We start from the raw sequence: 15,771 nt of genomic DNA, 5'->3' as shown, positions 1-15,771 counted from the left end.
ATTCCCCCAGTGTCATACTCATCGCATACGGTACCGGCGGAGGCTCGGGGTTTGCAAAACCGAAGGAATCACGATCGTCTATAAAATTTGTGCATCCCGGCTCGATAAAGCCTTCCAGGTGATATTCCTAGGATGAGTGCACTTGGCGTAGAGTGTCAATCAAGAAGGATGGTAGAAAAAAATACATGAACAACCGGAGCTGCTTAAGCCAGCCATGTCCGTGAAGTGGACAGTCTCTTTTCCGCGAAATGAGAACAATTGGGCATAGGAATAAATGGCATGCAGGTGAGTGTTGGTTGTCAGCTGCAAGGGAGATCGGGAACGGGCCTTNAGCAGCGAGTCTCATGCAACTCCCGCCTGACTTCTCTTACTTCCCCCATCCACCCATCGTCGACGCTGCGGATACACCCTGGACACAAAGAGACAGGTGATTTGCTTCGTTATTTGCATGTAATCGGGATGCAAAATTCCATGTCGCGATTCTATTCTGATTTGTTACCATGGTCATTCCTCGCTCGCTCCTTCACTGTTAGGGGCCTTCAGGCTCTCGATGTCAACAAGATATAACGACTCTACCCTTATCCTATCACCCGGCTTGTGCACGATGAAAATTTGAAGCCTACGTCGTAATTATTATTCGGCGATCGTTATCGATCGGTGTTTTGACGATCCGTTGCCTTCATGGAACACCAGTGGTCTTCTTTCTAACATTAACCATGACCCTTTAATACCATCCATTGTTAGCATTTGAGGACACTCTTGTCATTGGCATCCCTGACATTCTTTATATCGGGCGCTAACTGGCGTCTCTTTAGGTGCTTGAGAACCGGCAAGAGTCAACAAGTCCTTGTCCCACGTGCGGTTCCCCTATCCGCATCTTATTCCCGTGGTGGACAGAAGGTGAACTCAGGTGGGTAGGTCTTGAGGTTACAACGGCCGAATTTAGTCCTTTAGAAATTGTGGAATGAGTCGGACAGATCGACATTTTCCTGCAGCTTGCATTAACCAGCGCTGAAGGGGCCACAATCACTGAACAAATAAGCCCCATGATCGGGGTCAGTCTTCCTTGCCATGGCGCTAATATGGATCTAAGGAACACCCCTGGCCTGGACTCGGTGAATGCATCCAACGGATGCAACATCACTAGCCTCTAATATCATGTTATTGGGTGGTGTAAACAACCCAGGGCGGGCATGGCGGGCAGGTGAAGGTCTTGCCGGAATGTTTAAATAGCCCCTTGCGTCGTTCGGCAGACGATAATGCAGGCTTCTCGTCCCTGGTGTACGCCAAAATCCATGACTTAAGGAGCTCGTCCTTTCGGTTCTAAGCCCGTCATGAAGCCGAGTCATGTTTTAACCTGGTTTGTTGGGGCCCTGAGTATCCATGCAGCCCAGGCCGCATCCATTCGCGGACCCAAACAGGCAGGGCACACCGGGGGGGTCCAAAGTCGCGACACGGCAGCCGGTACATGCAATCCAGACGATGCTACTTACAGCACGGAAACCATGCCAGAGGGGACATACACTGACTGGGGTGCCCTCGGCCTTGATAATCTGACTTCCGGCCGACAATTCGTTACAATCGTCAATCTGACCCCCCACCGGTTCAAGCTTGACAGCACTCACTCCTATCAGATGGACAACTTCGACTGGGGAGACATTCCATCTGGTCGCTCGCGACAGAATATTGCCCACTATACCGAGCGCGCCGGAGCAAACCAGGTGGACACAAACGGCGAAGCATATTACTCGATTGAGGGCACTGATAAGAAATTCGTCATTCGTGCAACCACACATATACCGGATGGCCACCCTCGTCGCACAGTAATTGATCTCAGTGGTATGAACCTAGGCCAGCGGGAATACCTCGATCCTAGACCGGATGTACCAGTTACTTTGGTGATTACTGGCAGTGACAGTCATGGGTTTATGGCGTCTCTTAATCACGGTATCGGCAACTGGATGAAACAAATCTACGATGTCATCAAAGACAGGCCGCTTCAGCATATTGTCATGCCTGGTACTCACGATGCTGGCATGAGCACTATTAGCGACCAGATATTTTCCATAGGAAGCAAAGCCAACACCCAGACCCAGGCGCTCAACATCTATGATCAGCTCCGCGTAGGTGCGCGGTGGTTTGACATGCGGATTCTGAGTGTCCATCAATCAAACACCGACGAGTATGCATTCTGGGTAGCGCATGTCAATGACGAGACGGCCGATGTTCCTATTGGGAACACCGGCGAAAGCCTCAACGATATCGTCGATGAAATCAACAAGTTCACTTCTGAAAATCCCGGTGAGATAATATTCATAAAGCTCAGGTACCTCATCGGCATTCGAAAGGTACCCGGTGGCGCTATCAAATGGGACAATGGCATTGTGGATAACTTCTTCAGCGAACTCAAGAAAGTCAACAACCGTTGTGGTAACCTTGACACCAACACCGAGTTCCAGCGTCAGAAGGCCTCGTATTTTATGGACCAAAACAACGGCGCAGGCTGCGTTGTTTTCCTCCTAAATAGCAACAATATACCAGATGGAGTCGCGAGCTCATCCATTCCCGACGGCCTATACCCAGCCTCGCAGATGGCTGTTAACGACCACTGGTCAGATCTACCCACCACAAAACCAGTGGCCGAAGACCAAATCTCCGTATGGTCAGGAATCGATCGTGTTGAGCCATTTACCGATGACGAGTTCCTCATCAGCCAATGGCTTGTATCCGCCGATGCCCTCCAAACAACCGCACTGACAATCCAGAACATCGCCATCATGCCCACTAATCCAGCCCTCTACTGGGCGGGCGTCAACGCGATGAGCCCTACCAAATGGCCCAATGTGCTACTGGTCGACTACATTGGCGTTGTCGTCACGGATCAGTATTCTTGGAACCAGCTCAGTGCTGAACTGTACACCCTAGCTATCGGCCTGAACCTCTACATGCTAAGTGAGAACTGTGATGTGAGCGACCAACGATCTGTTCTTCTTCCATCTGCGGAAGCTGCGAGAAAGGGTGCCATCCAGAGAGTGTCCGGACCTTGGAACGGCATTATCTATGCCAACGGGACAGTTGTCGATAATCCGCCGCGGAATTTGCACCTAGGGCGCGTAGAGGTTCTGAGGAACGGTACGGTTTTCAACAACGGTACAGTTATTGAGAAAGATATGCCGAATCCGTATTTACATTCGGTTTCTATTTAGCTTCTTAGCTAGCCAGCGCAATTGACGACAGTCAAAGCCCATTCCCCAGTTAGGAAATCATACTATTTTTAAATCGGGCATCGATATTGCGAATGCTCAACGACTCTACCCTCCTCAGCTTACACATAATCCCAATTTGCTATAGCCCTTTCTGCTCTCCTGTCTTTGCATTCTGAACTACAACCTGCGTCTCCCCCTCAAGAACCGGACTTCTCAGCACTGCATCATCAGACTCCGACTCCGAGCCCGTCCCAACCACCCCATTTCGTTTCCTATCCCTTCTATGCAGCAAAATCGCCGTAATAAATCCAGCCCAGAGGAAGAAATAGAAAACAAACGTCACCGGCCACCCCTTTCGCCAACGCGGGGCGCCGTCCGGACCAGCCGTGGGGAAGAGTAACAAGGGGACCCAGATTTGGAAAGAGTAGCCAAATGTCATCATTGCACCCTGTGATAGTAGTAAGTAGCTGTCGATGGATGTCTATGAAATATGGAGCGGACAGTTCGTACCATGATCAGCGCCCTTTCCTCAGAATCATCCTTAACGACAGTGTTGACGGTAGAATACAGAATTGGGCTTGCGCAGCCGGACGCACCGAAAAGGAACCAGGCGACAAATCTAGTATAATCTTATTAGCCACAAGTACTATAGCATTATGAAGAAATACCAGGAACATACTTTAGCGCTGTCGGGATATTCCAGATACACATGCAAAGCGTCGAGAACAGGGAACACGCCGATATCAGGGTGTATATAATCCAGGCAGGATAAATCGCTGCTAGTGTGGTCCCCAGCCATGAAGTAACGATTGTAATGGCGTGGATTACCGTGGGCAGCTGGTTAATTTGCGTGACTGAGTATCCCTCATCTTTGAGCCAGAGGCTCATATATGAGCTTGGGTAGGAGGACAGGATCATGCACCTATTGTCTTGTTAACAATGCCCACCTCCTCATCTTTATTTGGGCTTTATCATTTGATATAGTAGATGTCAGAGGGAAAAGGAGCTGTACGCACGCATAACAAAATAAGAAAACCCAAATATGCCACCTCCTCAAACTCCGTTTAAAAACATCAAGACCCAACTTCCCCGGTCTTCGAATATTCGCCCTCTTGATTCTCTCTCGTGCAATCTCGATATCTCGCTTCGAAAGAAAAAAGGGCGGCGGCGAGTCTGGGATTCCCGGGAATATCACAAACCCGATCAACGCCACAGGGATGGTAAATATCCCATCGATGATGAACAGCCAGCGCCAGCCAGGCATCCCTGCGACGCCAGAGAGATTGGTATAAGCCGCTGCTTGGAGGTACCCGCTGACCATTGTTCCTAGGGGGTTGCAGATGAACCATGTTCCTGCGCGCTTGAAGAGGTCTGGGCCGGAGTACCATGAGCCTAGACGGAGTTTGTTAGAGATACTATAGTTTCTAAGCAAAGTGCTAGATGCTCACCTAAGATGAAGTGCGTCCCTGCAAATACTGGGGCTTCAAACATTCCTACCAGGAAGCGAAGAGCGTACAACTGATGGACATTCGTCACTCGGCTCTGAGCAAAAGTGCAGATTCCCCAGAGGATCTCGAGTCCAGGGAGAAGCCAGCGAGCCCTAATACATGTCAGGATACAAAACCCAAATGGTTTTCCACGCAATACGCACAGAGTTGGCCGGGACATTAGAAGCATCCCAGGCACCTGGAATACTACATAGGCTGTATAGTAGCAAATATTGAAGTAGTTGAGCTCATTCCCATAGAGACCAAAGTCTTCTTTGAGGCCGCTGACGTATGCATTGGTGATATTGGTCTGGTCCAGAAACTTGACGAAAACTGAGATAGTTAGTCGGTCTTCAGGTAAACTGGTCCAAAGATATAGCTTACAGCAAAGACAGGCGAAAACCAAGATAGAAACATCGAGCTTGAACAGCAACTTCCTCTCCTCGAGCGGATAGGACGATGGATACCAATTGAAAACCTCCTTGATGATTCCCAAGAGCGAGCTATTCGGTCTTCTTCTCACCTCAGACATCTTGCTCGGCCTCTCCAGGAATCTTTAATGTCATGAAAGAAAAACCGCATTTTCTTCGAGTTTATATGGCATGTTGACACCAAATTGTTGCAAAACGGCTTCTTTGACGCAATTCAACCCCACCTGTCTCTAGGGCCCATCTCTCTCTATTAGGAATGCGACACGACCATACCTGAGCAGCCTGACACAGTTGATTGTGTAATGGTCATCTTATCGCCGATGGCGTGTCCAACCCCTGTCCTGAGCAATTGCACATTGCTCTTATTACGCCAACCAAATACAGCCGTGCACCCCAAGCACCTCGGACCGGCACTAACGAGTCAGTTCTGGACAATAAGGGCATTGCTGCATTCTGCACATTGAGTAAGGACTCTGGTTAGGGCAATATTCGACACTGATGGCGTGCTTGATTGATAATCAATCAGATATCGGGGTTGGACGAGTATTCTTGCGGGGTAGCATGGGATGATGCAGAACGTATAGTATATATAGACCGGGACTTATTGGTTCACTCTGCTCTAGACTACTTCGTGTTATTACATCCTAGTGTATTGTTTGTTGACTGCTGGCCATGACTGACTTCGAAATCCCCCGCTACGAGCAGGTCCCCGAGACCAAAGAGGACCGTGAGTCTCCCATCTTCTACCTGATATCAACGTTATTAATGAAAAACAGTTGACTGGGCTGAGCTGGTTACAATTGATCTCAGCCGATTCGACCAGTCAGGAGGCAAGGAGCAACTGGTGCAGCAGCTGGATCATGCTGTGAAGCACGTTGGTGAGATATGCCCTGTATAGACAAATAGATAATACTAGGGCACCTGTTAATGCAGCCTAGGCTTCTTCTATGTAAAGAATTTCAACATCACCCAAGAAGAAATCGACCGCCAGTTCGCTCTCGGTCGTGAATTCTACTCCCTCCCTCTCGAGGAGAGGCTCAAGTACCACAGCAGCCACGACCTGGAGAGGGGCGAGTACAACGGATACCGTCCCGCAGGACATCGCATGTAAGACGTGAATTGCCATGGCGATTCTCTGCCGTCTGCTAAGAAGGAGAATATAGTCTTGGAAACGGAATCAAAGACAACGTCCAGGTATACAACATCCCGAAATTCGACGGGCACCACGAGCGCAAACAACCCGCGATTCTAGCCTCACACATCACCGAAATCGAAGCCTTCAGCCGCAAATGTCACACGGAGGTCGTCGAGAAACTGCTCCGTCTCTTCGCCATCTTTCTCGAGCTTCCCGACGAGAACCAGCTGGTGCGCGACCACCAATACGACGTCGAAGGCGAAGACCACCTGCGCTACATGCACTATGCAGCCAGGAGTGCCGAAGAAAACAAACTCGTCGGCGAGCTGTACAGTCCCGGCCACACTGATCTAGGCACAGTGACTCTTCTCTTCCGGCAGCCCGTTGCGGCGCTACAGATCCTCAATTCGGAGGGCCAGTGGAAGTGGGTAAGACCTCAGGATGGGACGATCACGATAAACACGTGCGACGCCCTTACTGCATTGACGGGTGGGCTGATCAAGTCGAGTGTTCATCGGGTGCATGCGCCGCCGAAGGACCAGGCGGGGATTGATCGGTTGGGAGTGTTGTATTTTGCCAGGCCGAATAACCATGTGGTTTTGGATCCGATTGCGAATAGTCCCGTGTTGCAGAGGTTGGGGCTGACTGGGAATGTATTCACGGATGTTGGGAAGCATTTGACGACGAAGGAGTGGGTCAAGGCCAGGCAGACGCAGCAGCAGAGACGGAGGCAGGATGTGAAGGTTTCGGATGATGGCAAGTATACGTATAAGCCAAAGGACTTAGAAATCATTCCAGGTTTGTTGGCGAAGGTCTACAATTAGCCTCCTGTGGAATAAGGCTGCTCTCAGTGAGGTTGCTGAAATATTCGGGTGATATTGTTTCTCACAAGAATGTCTATATGCATTACGTTTATTATCACTGTCAAATCAGCATCCGGAGAGACGCATCGGAGCTTGCTATGACGCTATAACGCTATGACGAGAAATTGACACTATATCCGCCAGTATTCGGGTCTTGGACAAAATTGAAGTTATCCGTCGAGAGCCCAAATGGCTTAAGAATGCCATTTCCCAACTAGAATATGTTAGCTAGCTCCCTAAAACCGGTTGTTCAACTCACATCTTTCAACTTGCCCATCATCTCCCCCATTTCGACTTCCCGTGCCTTGGCTATCTTCGGCGGCAGTTCTCGTAAAGCCTTTTGGACTATCCGCTTATCGTCTGCCGATAGGTTCTCCATGGCGGCGAGGATCTTGTAATCTTCTTCCGCGCCCTGGAGATTCCCCCAGCCGCCTAACTCGGCCTTCGCCCTCGCCCGCCGCATTAGAGCTTTCGCTCGAATCCGCATGACGTCGCGCTTCTTCTCATCGCGTTCTTTGATCTTCTTAAGCTGTTCTTCTTCCGCCACCTCATCTTCGCCGGATATTTCCACCACCGCAGCGTCTGAGTCCGCTGGTGCCGCATCGGGATCCTCTTTCTCCTCGGGCTTCGTAGATGGCGGGAGCACGCGATCTAGCCCATCTATACAAGCACTCGCACTGTCGACTGCCGCTTTCCAGTCTTCCAGCTTCAAATAGCAAGCGGCCATATTACTCCGGACAACAGCAATGTCGTAGTCGAGGTAGCTAGGGCAAGACGCGATGGCTCGGTCATATGCGGAAATGGCTTGGTCGTAAGATGCGACAGAGTAGAGTTTGTTTGCTTCTGCTTTTATCGACTGAGACTCCTCGAGGAGGCGCTATAGATTATTTCTGCGTCAGCTCGTCCTGCCTCGCGTGGGGAAACGCTGTTGACTCACTGTCTCTTCTTCGGCGGGGAACCGAGCATCGTGAAAGATATCTTCATCCTCGTTGTCACTCCCATCATCTTCTTTTCGGTCTTTGTCCTTGTCCGAGGTGTGCGTTGCCATCGTTCCTGTGATTTTTGGAGATTGTTCGATGTTGCGGGGAGTGGCCGATACGGTCGGAGTCTGTGCCCCGGCGTTTCTGCCTAAGGCACCTATTGGCGATAAGCTATCAAGGCCGAGCAACAATTGAGGGGAAAACCCTTGGACAGACTCAACTCCTCTACAATTCCCGTTTTCTCCTCTCGTTTGTCAACAACCTCTGTCATTCTCTTAGAAATGGCCGACGGAGTTCGCAGGTGCGTATCTCGCCCCAGATATCCATTTCTCAACTGACGATCGCATTCAGCTTCCCGCCCGTGCGGGCATGTCTCTTCGACATGGACGGCCTTTTGATCGATTCGGAAGACCTATACACACATATCACTAACAAAATCCTCCATTCGTTCGGAAAGCCCTCACTTCCATGGTCTATCAAAGCTCAGCTCCAAGGGCGCCCTCAGCCAGAAGTACACAGTCCCCTTTCCATTCCAACCCACTCATCATTACCCCGCCCCCGCCCATGGAAAGGAACACACCGCATTCTAACATAGTAACAGGCCGCAAAGATCTTCCATCACTGGGCGCAACTCCCTATTCCGCACGAGGAATATCACAAGCGCCAAGGAGAGCTCCAAACCGAGCTCTTCCCTACCGCACAGCCTCTATCCGGCGTAGAAACATTGCTCGCAAAGCTCGTATCGACACAGAAGAGTTCTAACCCGGTGCACATCGCGCTAGCTACATCTTCGCACAGCAAGAACTACCAATTGAAGACCAGCCATCTGCAGGATCTGTTCTCGCTATTCCCAGAATCGCAGCGCGTTTTGGGCGACGATCCTCGAATTGGAAAGGGGCGGGGGAAGCCGTTGCCGGATATTTATTTGCTTGCGCTGGAGACTATCAATGCTGGACTGCGAGAGCGAGGGGAGAAAGAGATTGCGCCTGAGGAGTGTCTGGTGTTTGAGGACGCTGTTCCTGGTGTCGAGGCTGGGAGACGAGCGGGAATGAGGGTCATTTGGTGTCCGCACCCGGGTTTGTTGGAGGCCTATAAGGGACGCGAGGCCGAGGTGTTGGCGGGCCTTACTGGGGAACATCAGGAGGCGGACAAGTCGGCATCGGAAAAGGAGGCCGATGAGCTTACTGCGGAGAGGCTGCAGAGTGCCGGGAAGCCGGGCCACCTGAATGATGGTTTTGCGGAGGTTCTTTCGACATTGCAAGACTTCCCCTACGAGAGATATGGTATCCAGCCTGCAGATGCATGATTCATGAAAGAAAGACAATGCTTTGAAGAATGAAAATTCAGCATAGATCTATCCAAGCGACAAGTACAGCAACATAATATAGTCAATCATCAAATATATATATATATATATATATATATATATATAGCCCGCTAACCTCCATCATTACTATGTACAGCAGCCTCTTCATTATTAAAAATTCCATCACTTCGTCTTCCGCTTCTCACCAGCCGCTTCCGCGGCCACAAACGCATTTCTCACTTCCTTGGCAGCTTCCCAAAGCACCCAAAGCGGGATCCAAACCCAAAGGGTGTTAAAGAAAAACAGATAAAACCAAAGATAAACTGCATTCCCAGTCTCCAGCTGCGCGCTTCCAGTCAACCACTCCGGCGCAAAGGTCATAAATCCACCATACAGCTCCGCCGTCGCCAAGGCAGTAGCAACAAGCCACAGCTTCCCCTTCGCAGAGCCCTTCTCTTCACTCGTCGCATCGCGGCTGGAGTTCCATAGCAGATAGCAAACGTAGACTGCGGCCGGTCCACCAAGGAACACTGTCAACAGTTCCAGCGAGATGACAGTCGCATCCGCAGTTGCCCAGCGGTGATCGGCCTTTGCGTATTCCTGCCATAGGCGCGCGCTGGGCCTTGAACCACCGTATGCTGCGCCGTACACGCGGTCCTTGAACCCCAGGAAGGCGGGCTCGGTGTTGAATCCCGGCGGGAGGGTCGCGTAGCTAGTGAAGCATTCGTAGAGGAAAGAGCCCTCGATGAAAAGGTGGGTGAGGGCATCGTAGGCGTGCCAGAAAAAGAGGATGCGGTTGCGCGTCTGTGTAGATGGGATAAGAGAGACGCCGAGGAAGTAGGCGATTGGCATAAAGGAGAGCGCGAACGCGATACAGAGGATTGTCGGTGTGTCGAGCTCGAATGGAGCTGCGGTGGTGGTGGACATTTTGGAGGATACGCCTCGTGGGCTGGGTGTGTAAATGAGGCTAAGTCTTGGTTGTTGCTTGCTCGATCTGATTCTCGAGAGCTGGTTGTGTTCAAAATATTTTGCAGCTCGCACGCGTTCCGCGGGTTGTGAAAAGACGAAGCCAGACCCCTGAAATTTTGCTGTTTACAATCAACTGTGGCCTGAGGCAGAGATAAGCCGTGATCGTCGATTTCCTTCCTGTTTCTCTTTGCTCTGAAACTGCATTCAGTCTCCGGCCCGCGTCTGTCTGGCCTTTATCAGGGCCTAAATACAAATCAAGCGGCCGACCGATGTCTCGAGGTTCAATTTTGGTACATCGACTTAAATGCCCGGTCTGGTTCACAATCGAGGCCTCCACTTCTCAGCTTCTCGTCTCTCTGAGTCGCGCGCTGCGCAGGATCTTCCCGAGCGTGGAGTTGGTGCTTCAGTCCCACAGTCCACTCACTCACTTTGAGCGAACCCCGAACGAGCAACGGAATTGGCCGAGGCTGAGAGGCTCACTCCTTGATTGGAACAGGGTGCTGTCAGATGGGGCCATGACGGATTTGCGGGGGCAGCTCACTTGAACATTGTACTCCAAAGCATGCCCAGACAACAACCAACGTTCAACTTCTGGCAGAGTCTGGGCGAATCTATTGGACTGCGAATTGGAAGCTATGATACTGGATCTCGTGCATGGCTATTTCTTTCAAAGTCGTCCGTGGACGCCCATGCGTCCCCTCACGGGGGAGGCTCTATTGATTCTCAAATGCTGATTTGCGGCCCTCGTGCCCTGGGCAGCAGAGCCAGTCAATCTTCCTCCGAGATCTGACAATGCTGCGCCTCTTTATGCGGCCGAGCAAGAGTTTCTCGCGAACTCGCCATCCTCCTTCGGACCATCCACACGTTTCCAGACTTGCACACCAGTACTGGACTTCCCCGTCCTCCTCCCCTAAACGGCCATACCCTCGAAGAAGCATATGAAGCATATCCATCATTCGCGTGATGGCTTGCTCTTGTCGCGTCTGGTAATTATTCTTCTCTGCCGCTAGCTTTCCCCGCCTTTCCCTCCGCTGGGTCCATCATCAAGTGCGAAATACCCAAGCTCAGAACCTCTATTCTCTACCCGGCGGGTACGATTGCGACCCTTCATCGATTTTATTCAAGAGGTCTACTATGACTTCAGGGGGTCATCAGCGGTGTGGCCGGTCACCCCACCCTGAGCAGTTTTCATTCCACTGGATGCGTCCCAGATCGACCGCTTCAGACAAAGAAAGTCTCTCATTATGCCACCCAACCTCGCTATGGTAGACATTCCCGCCCTCGCGCGACTGTCGTGGGATTTGTACCATTCATGCTATCTTATTTCTGGGGATGCGCCCGATGGTTTTCGAAACCTTGTAACGGAACTGGCTTCGTTGCAAGGCACATTAGGCGCCTTTCGTGACCACGTTACTTCCAATCCTTCTTTCTTCGAAAGCCTACCCGAAGATCGCATACACGGCTTGCGAAGTTGTTTACATGGCTCCCATTCAGCCCTGAAGCAACTGGGAGATCTGGTCACAAAGTATCGAGGTTCTGGTTTGGGTGATGGGCCAAATTTTGAGTGGGACACACACAGAGGCCAAATTGAAGGACTCCGATCAAGGATTATGGTCTACTCCGCAAACCTCCATTTATACATGACACCCACCAGCAAGTAAGCATAGTCATATTTCGCTTTGTCGGGCAGCTTCTTACCTGTATAGTTCGTCTCAAAAGGGGCTCGAAAGTCTAATCCTGGACGCACTCGCGACAACTCCTTCGCAAGAACCTCAAGACGAACCCGAGCCTGAAGTGAAGCCACCCGGCTCCGGGATACAGACAATGAGTACAGAATGCCTAGGACTTGATGCAGCGAGTGAACTCGATGCGCCGAGCTCTGTAAAACCCGATACTATCGTCCAACTCGAGAGTCCTCCCGGAATTCATCCTAGCAACTCGACCTCGTCCGACTCTCGACTTTCTGAATATTCCAGCGGATCAATCTCCACTGCCTTTACAAACAAAACATTACCTATTTCACCATTAAGAACCTCGCTCAGCAGTCCTACACCTCCAGAACGGCATCTAATTGGCCGAAGCCCTGTTTCATCAGGTTCACGTGCCTCTGAGGGCCTATATCAAGACTATCCCCGGAGTCAGGGAAGTGAGTCGCTATCTGAAAAACACGGGTCTGCTCCGTATGGGAGCTCCATCAATCCTCCGATCACACCCACATCTGCAGGCACTTTGCGACAGCTCCACGAGCTCCAGTTACGTGACCAGCACCTGCGACCACTCCGTTACGAACCACGAGATACCATCCACCAGCCTGACCCTACAATTCTTGAGAAGTTTGAACTATCTTCCAATTATGAGGACCATTGCCAGAGCCTTAGTACGAGGGACTGGCTCAGGATTGCAGTTTGGTGGCAGCTCAAGGTGTGTTCATATTTCCATTCAATAATAAATACTAACGAGCTCAAGGCGCGAGCCAATCTCGCAAACGGCGAGCGGCCATCTCTCGTCAGCCCTCGCGGTAGCACGAGCCCATCTACTAAATCGTCGAATTCGGGTCACCAAGCCTATGTGGATCTACTAAAAGCGTCCTATATTCTTTACGATATCGTCCTGAAAAGACTGTCTCCACAGTCATTAGTTATAGATGAGAACCGGAAATTAATCGCGGACTTATCAGATGTGAGTCTCTTATTGCGGTCCGCGTCTTGGACCAGACTAATAGACAATAGTCAATCAAGGAGGATTTTTCGCAGTTCATTTCTGTGGATATTCCAGACCCCACAACTATCAGCTTGCACAACCTCGACATTTGGGAAGCAGTCCAGCCGGACGAATCTTCCTATAGTAGCGAGGAGAACCTCCTCAGTCTGGAAAATGTCCGATACACAACCGTTGAACTTGAGGATGCTGGTGCAGAAGATGAGCGAGTCATTCTGCGTGCGTTTGTGAATGCCGGCATTGGCGGTAAGAAGCTTAGGATGCGCACCAAAACTGCCCCCTATATGCTTCTTTTGTCGACGGTCCAGGGCGAGAGCGAACCGAAAATCACGGTCTGCAATCAGAGCGGTACGCTTTGCTTGCAGCGAGACTGTAAGACCACTCCTTTTCTATAATTATTGAAGTCATTTCGCTCATACAGGCAATTTAGTTACGGCAGATGATCTGGCACAACTGATAAAAGTATCGAATGCTACACTAGGGGGCATCCCGGGAGCAAAAATATCTGAACCTGTGACGCTGAACTTTGGTACAATTCCCGTGTCCATCTCATTCCAGTACTCGTCGGACCTTGGCCAGTTCATCAATATTCCAAAAGCGTATTTTGATTCTGTCTGGCAACGTGAACCGGCAGATTCGGAGCAGTTCTCCGAAAGTGTCATATTCAAAAGCTCAGTGGATATTGTTGAACAATTAAGAGCCCCAATCATGAAGTCCATGAATCCTCCTCTAATCACCCGATCATGCCAAGTGCGAGTTCTAGAGAGGACATTTGGAGAAGTATGGCGATCGATTCGCCGTATGGTTATTAGCTCGTCCATGGCTGAAAAAGCCCCCACGAGCCTCGAGTTTTTTATGCCAATGTGCGGTGTTCAGGTCCACCGCAACGAAATGTCTCAGTCAGTTCAAATAAAATGGTCTGACACTGGTCAGGAACGGTCGGATAAAACGGATGGCAGTTACAATCCCGTTTACTCCTATGTCTACGATGAAAACAGCCCCAATATCGGGCTAGACATACAGTTTCGATCTCATGAGCGGGCCGCGGAGTTTGAAAGGGCGATTCTTAGCCTCACCCAGACCCCAAGCTACTCATGGGCTCAGCCAAGCAGCTCGGGTAGCGTATATGACCTGGCAGATGTTTCACTTGAGCAGAAACAGTATAAAGCAATATTACGGTTGGAGAACCGATTGTCCTTTCGATATTGCAGCCTCTACTATCTCTATCGTGACATAGATTATATATACGACTCGTCCAGCATGCATGTCAAATTCCCCAAGATCTTCTACGTCGACTATATCTCTTCCCACGTGGAGCAGCTATACCGGGCAACCAGCAATATGCAGGTGTTCTTTTCCCACTGCGAAAAGAAAACAGGGAATATGGAAATGTTTTTCACCGACGAATCCGTCTCTCACTCATTTATGAGCTCTCTCGCATCCGGCTATGGGCTCTGCTTCTCCCGCCGCGCGGAGTCAATGACCACAAAGAAACAGTCTTTCCTCGGCTCCAATAAGTCCACAAAGGGTGAAACGGAAGTACAACTCTGGCGGAAGGGAAACTCAATCCAACTCGCAGCGCGGTGGACAAACAATGTCCCAGACAGGTGGCTCAGCATGTCGATTCCTTCCGGTAGCTGTCGCAGCATCTCATCCAGAGACGGCAACCGTGTTGAATTCCCCGTTACAGCGTATACCCGAGGAAGCATACTCAATCTTGCCGTCATAGCATCGGGCTCTCCGAAAGATGCGAGAATGGCAAAAAAGAGTGGGCCGATTACAATTTATTTCCAGCAGTCGAAAGGTAAATGACACTTACAATTTCCTTTTTAGAAAACGTCTTCTTCCTCTATCCATCCGTAACTAACATGCTGTAAATTATTAGATCGAGACGATTTTATTGCAGCGCTTGACGGTAGTGCCCAGTCAAACTCTGCGTGGAAATATGGACATGGTTATGATTTGCTTGGCTCTTAGCTCTAATACATACGTTGAGCATATAGTATATAGATAAAATCCGACCCCCAATAAATTTTCATGATCCGCACATCCGGAATGAAATATATATAGTATCACATATCTTAATAAGTAATGGTCGTAACCACTTCGCTCTTCGAGCTGGTCATGGTGGAAGTCAGCGAGTGGTCTCTGAAAGTCCCATGACTTGTCCACCTCGACCAAACCTTCAACGCATGATCTGGCCAACTGACATAAGTAAACGGGTGAGCGGCCCCTGTGGCGTCGTCGCATCGGCCCGTTGCTACTCAATTTTGCAAGTTGCATTCCTCGCAGGACCATTAACGAGGGAGAATGATGGTGGCTGTGGGGTTATATATAGTCATGCCCGGATCCCAATACTACTTAGGTTTGCAGGGTGCCCACCACCATTAAACAATTACTTGATGTATAGAAAGAGGATATGTGACGAGCAGCGAGTATGTTTAATCAGGAAATAATTCTCCAAAATCTGCTTATATTATTACAACTAAAAGGTGCTGTTAAGCTTTGCGGGGCAGTGCTGGGGAAAGAAGGGTTTTCCACGCCCGTTAGTGTAACAAGAGAGCAATGACAGCGATGACCCGACCGCGTCCGCAGCAAGGGGTCTTAGTTTGGATACGAAAAGGGTGAGATCCGATTAGGCAGATCTGTACAAATAAAGGCACAGCTTCCCTTGTT

General features: G+C 50.2%; 7 protein-coding genes across 7 annotated transcripts; 4 read left to right on the top strand and 3 right to left on the bottom strand.

The window, feature by feature from the left end:
- The first annotated feature begins 1,237 nt into the window (after positions 1-1,237).
- ASPSYDRAFT_1001838 (phosphatidylinositol-specific phospholipase C domain-containing protein) lies at positions 1,238-3,425 on the top strand. The gene has a single exon (XM_040839711.1). It carries the CDS (start codon positions 1,335-1,337, stop codon positions 3,204-3,206), a length of 1,872 nt encoding a protein of 623 aa, XP_040702954.1. The 5' UTR covers positions 1,238-1,334; the 3' UTR covers positions 3,207-3,425.
- Positions 3,346-5,225, bottom strand: ASPSYDRAFT_1177614 (uncharacterized protein; the record flags this gene model as incomplete). The annotated part of the gene is made up of 7 exons (XM_040840321.1): positions 3,346-3,654; positions 3,717-3,825; positions 3,886-4,128; positions 4,223-4,598; positions 4,655-4,806; positions 4,858-5,026; positions 5,078-5,225. 7 exons carry the CDS (start codon positions 5,223-5,225, stop codon positions 3,346-3,348), a joined length of 1,506 nt encoding a protein of 501 aa, XP_040702953.1.
- A 571-nt stretch (positions 5,226-5,796) lies between these two features.
- ASPSYDRAFT_203151 (uncharacterized protein) lies at positions 5,797-7,445 on the top strand (the record flags this gene model as incomplete). The annotated part of the gene is made up of 4 exons (XM_040843828.1): positions 5,797-5,851; positions 5,901-6,002; positions 6,063-6,231; positions 6,288-7,445. The coding sequence occupies 4 exons, from the start codon at positions 5,797-5,799 to the stop codon at positions 7,081-7,083; spliced, it is 1,122 nt and encodes a 373-aa protein (XP_040702952.1). The 3' UTR covers positions 7,084-7,445.
- Positions 7,114-8,187, bottom strand: ASPSYDRAFT_45568 (uncharacterized protein). Its single transcript, XM_040847069.1, has 3 exons — positions 8,060-8,187; positions 7,382-7,999; positions 7,114-7,336 (listed from the first exon to the last, which is right to left on the bottom strand). Exons 1-3 carry the CDS (start codon positions 8,168-8,170, stop codon positions 7,235-7,237), a joined length of 831 nt encoding a protein of 276 aa, XP_040702951.1. The 5' UTR covers positions 8,171-8,187; the 3' UTR covers positions 7,114-7,234.
- Positions 8,188-8,383: 196 nt separating this feature from the next.
- ASPSYDRAFT_89859 (haloacid dehalogenase superfamily protein) lies at positions 8,384-9,408 on the top strand (the record flags this gene model as incomplete). The annotated part of the gene is made up of 3 exons (XM_040852234.1): positions 8,384-8,403; positions 8,454-8,613; positions 8,704-9,408. 3 exons carry the CDS (start codon positions 8,384-8,386, stop codon positions 9,406-9,408), a joined length of 885 nt encoding a protein of 294 aa, XP_040702950.1.
- A 183-nt stretch (positions 9,409-9,591) lies between these two features.
- ASPSYDRAFT_58303 (EXPERA domain-containing protein) lies at positions 9,592-10,335 on the bottom strand (the record flags this gene model as incomplete). Its single annotated transcript, XM_040849510.1, has 1 exon — positions 9,592-10,335. One exon carries the CDS (start codon positions 10,333-10,335, stop codon positions 9,592-9,594), a length of 744 nt encoding a protein of 247 aa, XP_040702949.1.
- A 1,286-nt stretch (positions 10,336-11,621) lies between these two features.
- Positions 11,622-15,072, top strand: ASPSYDRAFT_31757 (uncharacterized protein; the record flags this gene model as incomplete). The annotated part of the gene is made up of 6 exons (XM_040844909.1): positions 11,622-12,034; positions 12,084-12,798; positions 12,844-13,056; positions 13,107-13,467; positions 13,517-14,899; positions 14,981-15,072. 6 exons carry the CDS (start codon positions 11,622-11,624, stop codon positions 15,070-15,072), a joined length of 3,177 nt encoding a protein of 1,058 aa, XP_040702948.1.
- Between the last annotated feature and the right edge of the window lie 699 nt (positions 15,073-15,771).

This window comes from Aspergillus sydowii, assembly GCF_001890705.1.
Source record: "Aspergillus sydowii CBS 593.65 unplaced genomic scaffold ASPSYscaffold_5, whole genome shotgun sequence".
Classification (NCBI taxonomy): Eukaryota; Fungi; Ascomycota; class Eurotiomycetes; order Eurotiales; family Aspergillaceae; genus Aspergillus; species Aspergillus sydowii.
This window is presented reverse-complemented; position numbering and strand designations above follow the sequence as displayed.

What these genes read in the sequence shown, in the direction of transcription:
- ASPSYDRAFT_1001838 (XM_040839711.1), top strand. Translation starts at nt 1,335, where the DNA reads ATGAAGCCGAGTCATGTTTTAACCTGGTTTGTTGGGGCCCTGAGTATC.
- ASPSYDRAFT_45568 (XM_040847069.1), bottom strand. Translation starts at nt 8,170, where the DNA reads ATGGCAACGCACACCTCGGACAAGGACAAAGACCGAAAAGAAGATGAT. An exon ending in TCCCCGCCGAAGAAGAGACA is followed by an intron (nt 8,000 to 8,059) that starts GTGAGTCAACAG and finishes AATAATCTATAG; the next exon opens with CGCCTCCTCGAGGAGTCTCA. An exon ending in TGATGGGCAAGTTGAAAGAT is followed by an intron (nt 7,337 to 7,381) that starts GTGAGTTGAACA and finishes AACATATTCTAG; the next exon opens with TTGGGAAATGGCATTCTTAA.